This window comes from Rhea americana, unplaced genomic scaffold (genome assembly GCF_003343005.1).
Source record: "Rhea americana isolate MKP2758 unplaced genomic scaffold, rheAme1 scaffold_86, whole genome shotgun sequence".
NCBI lineage: Eukaryota > Metazoa > Chordata > Aves > Rheiformes > Rheidae > Rhea > Rhea americana.
Genome location: NW_028187044.1, coordinates 3,340,905 through 3,358,897, shown reverse-complemented (window position 1 = coordinate 3,358,897; position 17,993 = coordinate 3,340,905). Strand labels below are relative to the sequence as shown.

At 36.1% G+C, this 17,993-nt stretch overlaps 1 protein-coding gene across 3 annotated transcripts in view; it reads left to right on the top strand.

Annotated features, from left to right (window-relative positions):
• Positions 1-17,993, top strand: part of CCSER2 (coiled-coil serine rich protein 2) — a 71,587-nt gene that overhangs the window by 28,563 nt on the left and 25,031 nt on the right. For all 3 annotated transcript variants that reach the window (XM_085323646.1, XM_085323648.1, XM_085323647.1), the window contains exons 4-6: positions 7,088-7,178; positions 10,486-10,648; positions 11,408-11,603. In XM_085323646.1, coding sequence (XP_085179772.1) covers positions 7,088-7,178; positions 10,486-10,648; positions 11,408-11,603 — 450 coding nt within the window. The remainder of the gene's footprint in view (positions 1-7,087; positions 7,179-10,485; positions 10,649-11,407; positions 11,604-17,993) is intronic.

The window sequence follows — 17,993 nt, the reverse complement described above, 5'->3', positions numbered from 1 at the left end:
AATTATCTAAAAGGCCTATAACAGTAATTCCAGTATTTTGGAAACTTAATTCTGATAATTCTATTGGGGGGATTTTTATTTGTATTTATTGTTGGAATAATTTAAATCCTGTTCTGTAAGCCACTTAAAATATTTTTGATCAGCTGATCTGTTTTTCAGTGCTTTTAAGTTTGACACTCATACCAAGCTTTGATCCAAGCTGAGATCCCTGTTCTAGAGAACTGTCAGAGAAATCTTTCTCTAGCAGGATGTGTATATAAGAACTTTTCAATGTAAAAACTGTTTAACAACAAACAAAACTAAAAAAAAATTGTGGATAAATGAAATTGCTTCCTTTTCAACTGTTTTCAAGAAACTGTTTATTCCCTTACTGAAAAGTTAGAATGAGCTTGAGATAGGTATAGAAAATCTTAGCTTAATTAACTGTAAAGACTGACAGTTATGAGTAACTAAATTACCTTTGAATACTGGAAGTCATAAAATGTGGTCATTACAGATATTTCCTGTAATAAATTTTCATCAAAAGGAATATCTCGTGGCACTGTAAGAATAGCTAAATACAAGCCTTGAAGTCTGATTCTAACCTGTTAGCAATTTCTTTGTACAAAGAGATTAAAGTGTAACTAGATAAATAGAACATGCTGTAACAGATGTTGTAATTCAACAGTGTGATATGTAATTGCTATTGTGTTAATTCTTTAAGTAAACAAAGTATCTATTGGAAATAGTCCAGCATATTTACCTTTTATAATATCCAGCCAGCTTTAATACTAAAGTTTTTACTAAATTAGGTTACTTTAATGTCAGGTGAAGCTTTTGTAAATGTATTGTCAGTAACCTGGGAATGTGGTAGGTGAATGTTAATATCAAGAGACATGCCAGAAGGTTATTAACATACTGATGTTATAAATGACACATGGCATCTTTTGCTGTAATAATAGAATGTTGCTCATTTAAATACTATGAAATGTTGAGTTTCTGGAAATATGTTCTGTAGAGTTTGATTTTTTCCCCCCTCCCCCTCCAAGTGGAATGTCCCTCCCCCCTTTTAGTATTTTTGTTGTTTGAAGCAAGTTAGCAAGTTAATCTTGTGTTAAATGGTCTATATGTAAATGCTGTTGTATGCTCTTTTTGATCAAGAAAATAGAACAAAAAAAAAGTGCATATAGGCTTCAGAAATCAAGGTATACAGCATATCAAGCTGAAGGCATTTTTATGCACTTTCAACTTAAATAACCACTGTGGAATATTTAAATTGCAYGTGAGCATTCACTTCTATTTTTCAGCAGTATATGATTGCTGTTGGAAGCAAGCCCTCACTCAGTAAATCAGTAATAATAATTGTTAACTACTTTCCTTTAACAACGTAATTTCTAATGTTAGAAAAAATGATTGACATCTGAGACCCTGAACTGTGCAAGAAAGGTGAAATAATATTCCTGTTATTCACTAAAAGTTCATGACTACCCAAACACAATTGCTTTTTGAGCAAGATAAAACCTTAGGTGCAAAAGTAGAAGGGAAAATGCTAAGTGATATTTTGAGCTCAAGCCCTTTTCAATTCTGTGAACACTCCAAAATAATTTGATTGTGGGTGGCTTATCCAGTATTACTTTGTTTTTTGCACCCACCTGAACCACTCAATTCTTTCCTTTTTTTAATTCCAATATGATGTACATTGTTTTATAAGTTTCCACAGCTGCACATCTTTTGCATTTCAAAAAAAGGAAATATAGACACCTATCTTTTTCTAATTTGGATACACTGTAGTTTATTGTATATTGGGCACACTAATTTGTTGTGAATTGTGTTATGTCCTTAGTTCAAGAAATGGGAAAACTGATAATTAGGCCTCTGCCTAGGTCTGACTGTTAAGCTAAATTGAACTTACTTGAGGAGCGCTAAAATACTGCTTCTGATTGGAAAAAAGCTTGTATACATTTCATGAGGAGTTTTAGGAAAAGAACTTTTTAAAAGAGCATTTTGCTACTGCAGTGCACTGTGATGGATGTGACACAAATTTATGTAGAACTTCAAATTCGTTTTGCTTCAGTAGAAGTAGCTGTTGTACGGTGCCTCTGATCTTCAAAGCATATTGCTCTTAAGAACTTATTGTTGTTCCACCTCTTGAGAAAGAGATGCTACCCTGTACATATCCAACGAATTAGGCAAACAAGCAAGTGCTGCGAGTGAGCTGTTGGGGTGTGCTTGATTAACCTTTGATAAAATATAGCACCCGAGGGCTGTGGCTACAGAAGGAACTTGCAGAAAACTGATGTAAACCAGCTAAGCCTGTTTCCCTTCTTCTTATTTAGTCCTTTCCCATCTCTTACACAGTGTGAGTATTCACTGCTACTGGGGTTCCAAATTTATTCAGTTTTTATTCCAGTAGTAATGGATCATCTCTTTCTCACTGCAGTGTAATAGGAAAAATATTGTGTCAACAGAGCACTGCATGTGTTTAGTTGAAAACATTTCTGGAGGAAGAGCTCGAGGGCAAGATTGTAGTTTGATTTGGGATTTCATAGTCCCAAACTTAATCTCTTTCTAGGTTGTACCATCTTAAAAAATCTAGTGCTAAATCAGTCTTGTGAAGTTACGTGCTGCTTGAAGATGCATTATTCCTTTCAACTAAATAAATAAAATTTGCTTCTTCTCCTACTGTAACCTTTAATAAAAACTGCCAAAACATTTAATATTCTGTAGGGTTGTAGATGATGCCCTTTTGAAGAGTTTCTTACTTTCTATTCTGTTTGACTTGATTGCCCAGAGTAACTTCATGATTTTAATAGCTCTTAAGTACATATATTATTAGCAGTGTTGCTGCTGTGTGATTAACTGTAGTTCATTATATAGGTAATAAAAATAGTAGCTGATGTCTGTAAATATTGTTTGTATATGTACTAATGTTGTGTTGATGAAACTTTTGATTTCTTACAGCTGTTTCAAGATAATAGTGATAATACCTACTTTTGTATCATCTGTTTGCCAAGTAGACAGCAGTGGGAAGTACTGTTAGGTAAACTTACCTGTGGCCCAGCCCTTCCAAAGACTTCATTTTCAGAGTTGTCTTCCTAGCATAGAGTTTGCCTCAGTGTGGTTCAAGAATATATAATTAGGGAAATATAATGAAATGTGCTGTTGACGGAAATGTATGTTTGGCATCTCAGATGCTGACCCTGCTCTGACATCATTAGACTTCTGAGTTTGGATGCGGAGATAATAGCGGCTTGTCTAGGTTTATTAGTTATCACTCTTGACATTTGTGTTTTTGTGTTGTGGGTTTTTTTAATGCTTCTGCACAATAATGGCAAATGTTCTAACTGTTATATATATTTCAGGCCACTTGTAATTCAGTATTTGTTCATTAAATTTCCCCAACAGAGAGAGAAAATGTTTGTTCATACCAGTTTTGAGTTTGTATGCACAGGATAAAAATAATTTTATCGACTAACAAACTGACTCTCAAATGTACCTGTGTTTTGAAGAATTGTTTAAGAAAATGACAGTATTTAAAAATCTCTTGAGTTCCTGGAAAAGCTTAAATTAATAGAAATGAGAAGTAATGAATATTTACGTTCTGTTTATTCTCCTTAATGCTAAATCCACATATTCTTTAAATGGCTTCAGTTTCTCTGTGAAAGCTTTTTCACAATGTCCTGATAATACAGGATCCCCGGATGTGTAGAATGCTATGCATAGTAATGTTATTCAGGTAGAATTTTGAAATACAGACAAAACAGGTAGTTCTATCTCAGTTTTTCTACCTTTCCATATTGCTAATGCCTAACAAAAATAAAAAAAGTAAATATTAACTGTTTTCATCTCATACTCTTTCCCCAAGGCAACAGATAACTTCCCCTGCAGAACTGTAAAATATAATGTTTTATGGTAGTAACAGAATCTTAAAATATGCCTTGCTTTTTCCTCCATTTGTAATCAAATATTGTAGTCCTTTGTCGATTTGTTAACAGCATGGGAAGGATGTAGAACGGTGCTGAAGAGCATTTGGCTCACTGGTTTAGAGACATGCTTGTTAAACTTCCTTTTGCGCATACAGCTCTGACAAAACAAATAAAACAAATGCTTAACCAGGAAAGGCATAGTTTTCCAAGTGAGTGTGGCTTTACAGCCTATTGCTGGTCTGCATGCAAGTGTTCAGTCAGGTATTTGATGATCAGGTTGTTACCCTGTGAGAAATAAATAAAACATTTATTTACTTAATATTTGGTGAAGTTTTTTTCAATATTGGTCCCATGAATCATCTTTAGATGTGTCTGTTAAACCTAAATAAATCTGCATTTCTGCTCTTAGAAAAGAGGCAGATGTGAAATGCTTGAATCTAATAGCAGACTTTAAAGACCTACGGCTCTTATCTGGGATTCGGGAAAATAGAGGCAAAGAAATTTAGAGGTGTATAACCGTTAACAATTTTCGTAGGCATGAGATCTGCTTTGTTTTGTACCTTACAATCACTTTGGTGTTAACAAGTTTAGCTTTCTTTGAACGCTCAAGTGAAAAGGGCTCTGGGTTCTGTGGCACAAGCATTGCGCTTTGTCTGCCGTGGCATTTCAGTAGTGTGGCTGAGCATTTACTGTCCAGAGCCCGGTTTTCCTGCCGTGGGTATTCTGAAGGGATGAGGAACCCATTTCTGTCATCTGACTGCCGGTTCGACTTGCCCCACACTACAGTTACTTTTTTCTTTATACCAGACTGAGTAGTGTTTTGGATGGAATATGTATTCTGTTAGTACTAACTCCTTATTGCATTTTTCTTGTACAATTAGCATACCTATGCAACATGACATTTTTCTAGTAATTTTAGAAACAGCTCAATATGAACCACAATCTAAAAGACAAAAGGCAACAGAGCATAGTGTTGATAACTGAATATTTCACATTTTTTGGCCAAAAAAGCTGGGTTTTCACCAACACCTTGGGAGCAGTCCAATCTCTGCTGGCTGATAAAACATGTGAAAGGATTGTAGGTGTTCACTTGCTGCTGTTCCAGACCAAAGCTGCCTTAACAGCAGGAAACATGTTCAGGTGTTATTTCCCAGCTCATTAAAAGCACGGGTGTTGTTTCTAACCAAAGCAGAAAGATGCGTTTGGTAATGTATTGAAAGAAATACAGAAGCATCACCTTTCTTGATTATAAAAGGATTCTAAAGAAGAAAAACAATTTGAAGGAATAATACATAATGCGGAGTTCAGTGTAGTAAAGGAGAAGGGAAGAAAAACATCCTGCAGCTTTAAACTTGCTGAGAAAATGTAAACATTTTTTGAACACTCTTGCTCCATTTCATGTCACTGTATAAAAGGTGAAGAGACAGTAAGTTTCTATAAATATTTAAGTTTTWAAAAAATAGTCATTTGAGGTAAGTATATGCAACAAGTCTGGCTTAGGTTGTATGGATGCTCGTGTATTAGTAACGGTACATTGTGTTGTGAAAATAATCTCTGGTCATTTGGATTTAGCAGAAGTGTGTTAGAGAAAGCAGTGGATTTGGTTTTCCCCTGAAGGATTCAGTCAGATAAAACATGTTAATAACATTCATCAACCATACCTTGCTGTTGGGTCTTGTCCCTTTTTGTCAGATAAGTGTGCCGATGACTGAGAAAATTTGTGAGTGTGCCAGATTGTATTGCTTGCCCTTATTAGACTGTGTGGAGTTACTCTCTTGTAACAATATACCAGAGAAGAAAGCTTGTACATCTCTTCTTGATAAGGATTTAAGACAGAAGTCTCCGCTGCTGATATTGCATTAGCTTAAAAAATGTTAAGATATAGTTCCACCCAATTTGCTAGCAAATAATCTTCCCTGTGCTTTATCTTGCTATACTAAAGACAGTGGTTCAGAAGAAGTGCTCTGAGTCAGTCTTGAAAACCCTCTATTGTTTGCTGAGGTCTTGGGAGAGAGATGGTGTGAAAGGTACGGRCCAGCTCTGTAGCGCCATCCTTGCAGCGGTAACCAGTGTGGGGAGGGGGAGATACTGGTGAGTGCTGGTTTTGAAGAGGCTGATGAGGCATAGCGGAGCAGGCAGCAGGGTCACTCGTCAGTGTGTTGATCTGGGCAGGATACTTCGGTAGGAAGGCTGGAAGGCCGCCTTTGCTGGCCAGTAACTCATCGATAACTCATCCAGGTCAGGTATCTTGTGTCTCTGAAGCTTTGTTCTGCTTAACTCACCTTCTTGTTTATGGCAAGATACATATTCCATGCCCATTACTACTTAGGGGCTTAGCTGACTGAAAGGACCGACAAAATATGCTGCAATGGATACTGTTCTTAAGTTTCTAGCCAGAAGTGTAAATCTGCATACATTTCTTTACTTATAATCTAATATTTCTTTTATTGTGTCCTACTTGAATGTTTTTAATAATATTTTTGCAATATGTGAGTGCATATTCATAAAGGGAAGGAGGAATGTTAGCTTGATCTGTGCAGTTTTATTTACTTTTTGTTTCATCACTCAGCCTCACCTATTGAGAGTGCTGGGAGTAGATGGGTTTTGAATTAACTGTGGTTCAACATTATAAAAAAATATATTTATTGTGACTGACTGGTTTATCACTTTGTGGCTATCTTTAGATGCATTTAAAGGAGTTGAAGCACTAAGACTCTTGAGAAACTAAGGTTTAAATCTGGATAATACAGATTCCGCCCTACTCCCAGCCTCCTCCTTGAGTGAGGTTAAGAACTTTTGATCACTATAACAAGAGAGACTCAATTAAGGTCATTTAACATCTCTTCACAAAGCTGTTTTTAAACTGAGAAAAATCATTTTCTTTTAAAAGTGTCTTAATTGGGAGGCATGCAGRATATTAATGAACTGAAAAAGTCTTTGGAGCATTGCTTGGGCAGAAAAACATGTTTTGATTCAGCTTTGTTTCATATAGGATTGATTTGATTATTAGTGTTTTTACAAATGGTGTCAAGAAAGATTGATTTTTCTCATTGGAACAGAGGAAATTGCAGACAGTATTGGTTATGTATACAATGGAAATGCACCAAAGTTTTGAAATAAACTTCTCTATGATAGTAGAATTATCATGAAAGCAGCTTTCTCTCACACTTTCTTTCTTGTAGGATATCTTGAATAATCTTGATTCATGTGATCTTGATGATGATGATCTCATGCTTGATGTGGACCTTCCTGAGGACCCACCTCATGACAATGGTTAGTAAATCAGCCAAACAATCTTACGTTGGGAAACTGTGTTACGGGATTAAGATGTTTTTGAATTTCACTTTTTTGACTTCAACTTTAATAGTAGATGCACTCTTCCTCCTCCCAAGAAAAAATTGTTCTATGTTTAGGGTAACAGTTCTTTTTCTGAAATATGGGAAATTTAAAATTTCTGTGTTCCCCAACTGCGACTCTTAAATTTGAAGAATTCTTAAGTAAAGTTCAAAATTTTATATTTTTTTTTATAAAAATGTTACCTTATTGCAGGCTGATATTTTTTCATAAGCTAATTCAGTAGACTCGATTTCTTCAAGTTAGCCCTTCAGTTACATGCTTCATCTATAATTGAAAAATTTCATTTGGGGAAGGGGGGAGGGACTTCAGCTGTAGTGAATCATAATTCTTTTTGAGAGAATTCTTGTTTTTCTTCTATAAAATGACAATCATTTCCTAACTTCTTTTATACTATTYAAGGTAACAAAAGCCTTAATTTCTTAAGATGCTTTTTTTCAGGATTTCTTCTGTACATCATTGCTGTCAGTGAGAATGCTGACATATTTTACATAGGGAGGACTTTACATAGGCAAGACGGTAGTACACAGATGCCAATAAAATGATACAAATACAGACTAGATTAAGCTAGATAAGGTAATTTACTGCCATAGTTTTTTTCAAATTCTAGCCTGAAAAAGTTGCAAGGGCATTTGCTTTTCATTTTTTTTTTTTTACCTACTCGTAAGCGTTGTCAGTGACGCATGAGTATGGGTATATTAGCTTTCCTTCCCAGTTCAATTTTAGCTATAATGGTTACTGTAGTCTTCAAATAAATAGAAACATCAGATACACACTATCAAGGTGCCTTACATTGTAGAAATAGGCTCTGAGTGGAAAAAGAGGCTTTCTTTGTTCTGTGTGTTCCTTAGCTACTCGGTGAGGTTTGAGGATATTCGGCCTCTTTGAGTTCTTTGGGTGAAGACTGCTATGCGTATGTTTGCTATGAAGCCAAATTAACAATAAATACGTAGTCTACCATCCACAAAATGGTGGCAAATCATATTTTTAAAAGTGCATAAATAGGAAGTGCAGTACTTAGACTTTTAAATCTCAGAATAAACTTTACCAAGTACTTGTATAAAGGGCACATTTTTATGACAGTTGCTGCTATGCCAATGTCATCTTCTAAGCCTAGATAGATATATACAGATTACTTATTTTGCTGGAATGGATAACATGCCATACCTAGATGACTGCTCATAATATAAGTGAATATGCACCTAACTATTTTTCCAGTAATAATAATTGTTGTCCTTTTTGAAAAATCAAGAAACAATTTGAAAGGGTTGGTCAAGTTCTTGCTACAAGTCTTGCTTATGAAACATACAGTGCATATGCAGTAGTAATTCTATTTCAACTTATTAATTTAAAAGTATTAAAAATACAAAAGATTAATATACTTGTATATTAACCTTTTATATATTAACCTTTTGCAAAGATTACAATGGTTATATTTTAATATCTGTAATCTAGATAAAAGTGAAATACTTTTCTGCTTCATTGCTTCAATATAGCAAACTTAGTTTTTGCAGGGTACAGATTTAAGTTTCAGTAGTGTTTATGCAGCTGGAATGTCTTGTGTCTATGACAACCAGTGCTGTTTAAGCTGGTGGTTCAGGAGGAGAGACTTACTATTTGGGATCAATGTTAGCTGATTGTTATTATCTTTGGCATTTTTAAAGAGTTGATTTTCCTTGTAGAATTAATTTGGCATAATTGGTATTGTTTCTTGCTTTTTTTTGAGAACGCTGATTTTTTTTCACAAAATGGGACTGAACTGAAGAATCAAAAAGCTCTCATGCTTTTCCTTAAATGAGTGACCACTGCAAACCCCAAAATCCATTGTTTTGTTGATGTTATGTTTTTTTTATTCCAAGTGTCTCGGCTTCATTTGCGAAAGCTGAAAAACATAATAACAAAATTATTTGTAAGTTTACTGAGGGTTTATTTTGAATTAAAATCATGCATTATGAGCTATAGGAGGATGTTTCTAAAGGAAAATAAACCTTTGGTAACTTCAAGCGACCAAGTAGTTCTCTTATCTAATTTTATGGTTATTAAACTAGTTGATAAAATTGAGTTCTAGGCATGAGTATTTCTATAATAATATTTAACAGCACTTTTTGCCAACAGTTTGCTCAAAATTACATGTGATTTAATAGACGTCAGCCTTAAAAGACTTCCCAGGTCTACAGAAACTTTCCTCCTTTCGTTCTGGAGTCTGGGGTGCTGCTTGGACACTATTTATAGAAACATTTCTAGTTCAACAAGTATGTATGCAGCGAGCGAGGATGGCAGTTTTATATCCCAGGGTAGAACTGGGCTCACTTCCCAACACCACGCGGGCTGGGAACTGAGCAGGAAGGAAGGCCTGTTTATGAGCGTCTTATGTGCAGCTATGCCCGAGTAGGCAGCCACAGAAAACAACGTTCTCTTGTGCAGAGCTGTYCTCCTGGCAAAGCGCTGACGATGTGAGGAGCAGCTCTCTGGGTAAGTGACGGGGGAAGTGCAGTGGCAGAGTCGCGGCTCCAAACTTTGTGTTTTGCTGTGTCTAAGGGCATGGAGAGCAGTTTTGGCTTTGCTTCTCGTGGTTTACAAGCAGTTGCCAAATATAGATTCCACAAACTAAAATGAACAAAAGCTGTTTTCCTTCTAACAAGTCAGCGGTTTAAAGAGATTTTGTTTGTTTTAAATCGCGCCTACAGTCCAGGTAAATGAAGATTAAATTTCTCTAAAATTTAAACACAGGTCAGATGATTGGGATGATTTATATATTTTTTTATGTACAAAAATATATATAAAAAGTATTGAAACTGTTTTCGTGTTCTCTCTCTCTCTCTCTCCCCCCCCCCCTCCTCTTTTTGAATAAAGTGCTGGTGTTTTTCTCAAATGTCGTCCCTTAGTGTGTGTGTACTGTTCTAACTCTTCAAAGGCCTGAAGATACTGTCAGTAACGGAGACAGGAAAAAGTTACTTTTTTTTCCCGCCTCATTCTCCATAGCCTTATGTTGTCCAAGTGATTTTTATAGCAAGACCTGTTTATATGCTAGTAAAAAAGTGAGATTGTTACAGAAGTTTATCTGACAGTTCTAAAATGCTTATTTTTTTTGTCAGTTGAAATAAAAAGAAACCAGATTTTCATTGCACCTGTTACCAGCACATAGTAACTATTTAATTTACATGATACTGGAAATGAATTTGAGAATCTTTTTTTTTTTCTTTTTCTATCTTTGTGCTCCATGTAGAGGAATGTGAAAATATGAGCCGTTATGACAGGCAAGACAGAAATGCTAGGCAACATCCGGAAGGATTCTGGAAAAGAGCACCACAGCAGCGATGGAATACACAGGATCACTATCATCTCGGCAATACTGATCACTATATCCATGGTAAAAATGATTTGAGCAGGTAAGAACCTGTTGTCCTGTTAAACTAACTTCTTTTCTCCAAGAAGTTAAAAAATTAAAATACTGTGTTAAGAAATTTCTTTTATAGTGAAGGGCCTCAGGCAATACTGAATACATGACATTTTCAGAATAGTTGTATATTTATAAATAGCATACCTGACTAAGAGAATTGCTGAGATGTGTAACAGTTTTGAAAAATAATAAGAATAAAAAAAAGCCCTCATGATTTCTGTAGGGGGGTTTTAATTGAAATATATGTTTTGCCTCTTGCTGGAAGTAACTTAAAAATGTGGTGGTTTGCTACCTTTGTTTATATGTTGCTATAAATTGGTTGCTTAAACTACTATTGGTTGGTTAACCAACTACTATAAGTTGGTTAAACTACTGTATGTGTTCCAAGCATAAATATTACACTGTCTAATTACTTGTATGTTGTAGGTTCAGATAGTTTTTTTACTTAATAACTTGCTTTTAAATTAAATACAATGCTATAGTTCTTAGGCTAGCTTAAGTGATAGAGTTTATAAAAAATCCAGATGAGCAAACTTGTTTTTAGGGTATTGTAGTTGTTATTCTATGAGAGATTCATGCAAGTGGGAAGAAGGGCCCAACCATTTACTGAAATGGTCTTGACATTTCCTGATTTTCTGTTCCCCTCCCCCCCCCCGACTGTGCATCACAATATGTAAGTATAGCACATGTCACATAACACTTCTAGTGTACTCTAGCTTTACTTTGTCATCTCTGTATGTTCTTCCAGGGGATCAAACTACCTGGAGTCTCCTATTGGTCACTTTGAAAGTTATGGAGCACCAAATTTTTGCCAAGCTCCTAGACAGCTGGTGGGCTTAGCAGAGAATACTGTGATGCTTGATGAAATGACACTTCGGCACATGGTCCAAGACTGCACAGCCGTAAAAACTCAGTTATTGAAACTGAAAAGGTTACTGCACCAGGTGAGTCATTATAAATGGAAGAAAAGCAGGAAAGTATACGAGAGAGCACATGTAAATAGTCTGGTCTTCTGTTTGGCCTTACTTTGCTGTTGTTGTTTTCTTTATACATTGATTTACAATGTTTAAGAAAGTATATTTTTCATTGCTCTTTAAAATAATACTTTTTATCTTTTAAGCACTTTACTGACTGCAAAAATATTAAGTATTATTCTGCTTCTCTAAAGCAAGAAAGGTAATTTTCAGAGAAAAACATGATCAGTGGATGTCTGTGAGACAGGCTTTTAATTAATGAGATTCTAAAAAATGAGTAAACTTTTTTTCTCACACTGAATAAACTTTCATTTGTCAATGTTGGTTATAACTTCTTCTTAAAGCTTTACTTTCCTCATTCTTCTCACCTTTTCTGTGTGTTTCCACAAGGAAATTAGCAAATTCTGCTGGGTTGGTCTCTTTCCGGAAGTGCTAAAGTTCAGCCTTTTTAGTGTAAGAAAGCAGTGCATTGTCATAAACTTTTAAGGAGTTTTTAACATTTGACCTCAAAATTTGACAAGTTGTAGGACTTGATAAACCACAGGACGATTCTGCAAAATACAGAATTTCAGCTACGATAATTCCTTTCCTTCCTTAAAAAAAAAAAAACAAAACTATATGAGACTTTTCTTTGGAGATATATACAGGTCAGTTTTGAAAAATGTCAGTGTGATATTGTTTAGTGTTACGTTTAATGCTGTTCTTTTCTAGCAGCATAACACAGGGAAAGTAAGTTCCTGTCATGAAAGAAAGATGCTAAAACAAAAAAATAACAAAACAAGAAAAAGCAGATCAACCGTGTAATTAATTCAAGGATATGACTGTGCTTGTAAAAAAATGTAAGCGTTTGCTAAATTGTTGCAAAGTTCCTGTGGTAGCTGAGAATACTGCAGATTGTATTTCTGCTTGGAGGGACATTGTAGAAAAAGTAAGATAGTGCCAAAGAGGGAAGATGTGCTCTTAGAGCCTGATGTCTGTCTAGTGAATTAAGTAAGCTACGTAAACTCTGCCTTCCAATAGCCTCAGGCATGTGATTAGTACATGAGGTAACAGGGAACTTTTAAGCTAGAGTTCTTAATGGCTTTAGCACAGGGACAGTTAAAACAGTAATCTGCATACTTGTAGTTCACTGTATAAAGTTGTACTTGTTATTGCCAAATAGTCTGTGGTCCTGCAGTAGACTTCATTTTAAATCTTGACCAAGGTTATAATAGACAGACTTTTCTAAAAAGTGACTCCAGAAAAACTCTGCCTCAAGTAGCTCGGATGAGGATTAAAAAAAAAAAAAAAAATGCAGATGAAACAAACTTCTTACATACGATCTTCAGAATTTACTGCTTCTATTTAGTGACAAAAGCTTGATTTTCCTCTATTCTACAAGTGTTGTTCTTTCCTTTGAACTTTGTCAAGCATAGTTCTTTGTATTTTCCTGATTTAATGCCCCCTCTTTTAACTTACTACTTCCAAATCTCAGCACTGGAGTTCTGATTGTTTATTCTAGTCTCCTGTGTGTTATCCAGCCTTTTAATCGGGATATACATATTAATATAAGACTAAATAAACCTGCTACAAATGTTAAAATATATATATATATATATGTGTGTGTGTGTGTGTGTGTGTCTCCTTGCTACCTTTGTTTACTAAACAATTTGACTGAAAACTGTGCAAAATTTTTTCATTTATTTTTAATTATTGATCTTTTTTCCTGAAAATACTGAGTTTTTTACTAACAGGAATAAGTAAAAATATTGCAATTCTTGTTTTTTTCTACAATTTTGAAAACAGATACATCTGTTTCCAGTCTGAATACTGAAATGGTACTTGATTCAGTATCTAGGTTATATGACAGACCTTTTCTTACAAGATGTAAAAAAGCAAGATACAAAATCAGAGCTCCTTTCAAACACTAGCTTTAGCAAAAGAAGCAAAAGGTCTTGTATTTGCTTCCCCTAGATTATGTATTTTAAATATTTCATACATTTTCCAATGATGATTTTTACCAGTGTTATTTAATTCAGATGGAAATACGAGTGTAGAGTCAAGAGTGAAGTCTCACAGGAACTATTAGTTTTATTAGGAAATAAGCAATAATCGTACTTCAGAATTGTATAGGATCATCTAATCAACTGTGGTGTGACCTACTGCAGAGCATAGCACGTCACGAACACGTACCTAGGGGCTCTTAGGGAGCCTTGATGTGCTGTGCTGGATTCATTGCTGTGACTGTAGCTCGTGGGACTGTATTTAAATTATCGTGCATTTTACGAGCAGCACAACTGCCACTGCATGAGCTTGCTGTTCTGTTCTCAGTCCTGCTTGAAAAAAAAAGTAGCTACCTGGGTAGTCTCGCCTTCCCTGAACTCCCAGGAGAACGCTGCCAGCTGTGCAGGTGCTGTCGACTTCTCACGTTCCGCTCACGCTTGGTGTCTTAAAACAAATGTTGAAGCTGAGAATAGGAATCTCTCTCCTGCAGAGTATTTGGAGTTTTCACTGTGGTAAGTTTAAACTCCTCTGATTTTGTGGTAGTGTTGTATCAGACTAGAGGTAGTGAATAACAAACATTCTTACAGTAAAGGCAGCCGTAATTATTTACGGAGAGATGTTGAACTACAGGTGCATGTTCTCACTGAAAACTTAACGGAATCACTAACTTTCTGCAGTAAGGAAATGCCTTGAAAGTCTTTAGTAATAACTGGCATCTAAATGTCAATGCCTGTTAAATATTGATGAAGGTATTTCATTTGTATGCTCAAACAGTTTTAAAAAAATTTTTTGATCGTATTTTGATCGTAAATGCTTGCTCCTTCCTTCCTCCTTAATTGACTCCTTTAGCTTACAGCCCTAGGTTGAGACTGCAGTGCTAATGTATTAGAACATCCTTAGTTAAGCAAAGATTGTGGTGTTTCTGTCACCCTGGAGCCATTGCTCTAGGCATCTTGATGTAGCCCATCCTCTTCTCTTAAGATTGGTAGCAGTGGTTGTCGCTCTGTCTTAATTCAAATAAACACTTAGTGATATTCTAACAAGAACTAAAGCATGAAGGAGTTAACAGAATTGTAAGATCCTTGAAGCCTTTTTTTTGTGGGGAGGAAAGGTTTTTATATATATAAATAAAAACTTATGAAAGCTAGTTTGAAAAGAAATGGGCAAGAAATTCTGTTTTTCAAGCTCAGGTCATTCATTGTAACGTACCAGGTATGACACACTCAAATCTCTRAAGAGAGAAATGCAAAAATGAAGTCTGTAGCCCAAAATTGGCAACTCTACCTATATATTTTTGCTGAGATGTTAGACTCTTAAGTGACTTGAGTACTTTTTAAATAGGTCACTTGTTAGTGTGAAATAGGTGTTCATTGTGTTTTCTTTCATTTTGTATCTGATGAGATCTTTCAGAAATATTTACCTTTGATATAGGAGACCTGAAGATAAGGAAGGTGCAGATTGAATTAATAAAGTAATATGAAAATTTCTTTCTCATGAATTGTATAAATTGCAACTGCAGTTGTTGCTTTTATTTTTTACTGGCCAGGAAATAGTTTCCCTCATTGCCTTTACAATGCTGGATTTGACAAAAGCAAATTTGAGTCAGCAACTAAATGTTTGAGTCTTTCTGGACAAACATTTTTTTAAAAGTTCTTTTTTTTCCTTTCTTTTTTCTTTTTTTCTTTTTTGCTTGTTTGCTCCTGGAAGCTGTACTTTCCTAGGAATTTTATGACTTCTGAACTTCATTTGCATAGTTGTGACTTAATGATTTTTCCAAGATTTTAATTTTAATATTTTAATCATTATTTTAAAAATCAGTAACTTGTAATACTACAGTTAAAAAGCACTCAAAACTTTCTATARAAACTCTTATTTTATAACTAAAAGTCTCACAGAGTAAAAGCTTATCACTGTTAAAATGATGTATAGTAACTCGCCTAATATTGTGTACAGACTCCTACATAACCGCTTAAAATTATGTTTTTATGGGGTCTAGATTTTAAGGGCTCTTCAATAGATTTTATTTTTCCTTGAGAAGGAAACCAATAGTTCCTGATAATTTTACTGCACTTTGGCCATTGTTCTCKGAAATAAATTCCTAGCTGAAACATGCCTCTATCACAGAAACCTTGTTATCACTTTCTTGGTACAACCCAAAATGTAGAGAAATTGGGGAACTGCATGAAAAGCTGGAACCAGTTGATATTTGCCTTTGGATTGTATGTATTTTGAAACTGTAAGGCATTCTCAGGAAGACATATATATGGAAAAAAGTATGAAACACTGCCAGTATCTGCTAGTTAATGCTATAGGCTTGTGCTGTATATTGGGAACTCAGGCTGAGCGCAGTTTTTCTAACCGTTTAGAAAAGGCAAATGCATACAACTCACTTGCTGTTGGTAACATACATATTTCCCACAGATTTAACCTCCTATTGCTAATGTAAGTGAACATAAACAGTTACTTCTAGTCATTAGGAATGACAACAAATAGAAATGTAGATTTTTTTTCTTTTTTGAGAATACCTTATTATATTTACAGAAAACTTGCACCTAAGTGTGTTTCCGGGTATAGTATTTGTGCTTTGTAGCAGATTTTCCAGTCTGCAGGTAAATTTTGAAAGAATCTATTTAAATACTTACTTGTTAACTCTTCTCTGAAATCAGTGCTGTCTACTTGAGTAGACAAGAAGTAATAAAGATAGCACTGGTTTTATAAGACAGTTAACAGTGGCAATATGCAATATGCTTGAAATTAGTACTGTATGGAATAACAAGTACTGCGTGGTGTTTAGACTAGTTAGACTGCAGCATGAAAGGTGGTGCTGCTGATTTCCTTTTTGTTACTCCTTTGAGGGGTCATGAGAGAAGCACGAGCCGAACAGTCAGAACGTTCGGCGTGTTCACAGCGGGGACCGCATTAAAAACAGACAGAAAATAGATTTAGGGAGCTGAGGCTTGGGAAATTAGTGTGAGAAGACAAATTCCAAAGTCTTGAGTACCTTTTAAAATGCTTAGGTGTTTAGTTATGCTATGATGGGATTAAGTTATATGCTACAACTAAAACGTGATGGAAAGATGATCAATAAGCTGAGTAACAACCGAAGGTTAGACTGAGAGGAGTTCAAAACCGGCCTGGATTCAGCTAGTGTGAAGAATAAACTGAAACTTGGAGAGGAGCTACCTAAAGAGAAGAACAAATGAGAAATGAAGCGTATCAGAAGCCTGTGAGGATCAGTGGCGTGCTGGGAAGCGAGAGAGCAGAGAAGGTAATTAGGGAGGCGCGTGTGTAGTGTGGTGAGCTGTGCGTGCGTTTACCGAGTCGCCCGCGTGCGAAGGAGCTGCTTCGCTGTTGCACTGCAGACGCACAAGGAGTGTGCRTGGGGGAGACTGCAGTTAATTCAGCCCGTGGCCTTAGGCTCACAAGTTCTAAATTTTATAGATACATTTTAATAAATTTGTGAAGATTCCATGCTAAGTGATTAGAAGGCGTGTGTCTGGAAATAAGTGCTGATGCAACGTTGGGAATCAGAAGATATTTCATTTCATCTGGGTATGAAATTTGTTGAAGAGATTTGAAAATATAACGTGCTCTGTAAGTGTGTGAATATGAAGGGTAGGAGTTCACAGGCTCAGCTATGTGAATCGTCCTAGTAATCTGTCAGAACTGCGTCAACAAAACTAAGAGATGAAACGAGTTGTGTGCGTTTACTTTCCGTCAGAGACAGTATGAGGTTTGTGTTTCCGAATGTGTGTGCTGCCCCGTCCCCTGCCCGCGYGGAGTCACCTGCCGCTTGGGACGGGGCGCCGTGGTTCGCAGGCCGGCTGGGTGCTTGCCCGGGCCGGGCGAGCGCTCGAGGGCGACGGGCGGATGCTGGCTCGGGGCGGGCGGTCGTGCGCTACGGTAGCTGAACGCCGCCTTGGTCAGCAAGCCCCTGTCGGTTCAGGAACCAGGGGTGAATTCTGGAATTGAAATGCGGACTGGGGCTGGCAATGATTTGGGCAATCGGGGCCCTTGGGGGAAGGGAGAGCCTAGGGCGTTTTCACTGGAGCTTCGTTGGTTTGGGTAAAACTGAGATTTTTATTCTGATCTTGCTGAAACTGTTTTTGAAAGAAATAGAAACAAGGGAGCTCACCAAAAATGGGATCAAATCAAAATGGCATATTTTCAGTTTATAACTGATGGAAACTACATGTGATACTCCTACATCGAAATTTTTAAAAGAAACTATAGTCAAATGGATAGCAAGGTGTCAGGCGGTAAGCAGCTCAGTAGATCCCTGTACTTGATAAACATTTTTCTTTTTGCATCTTTACAAAACTCTGAATTAGCAAATGGAATTATTTAAATGAGTCATTTGTGATGTAGAAAACTTAT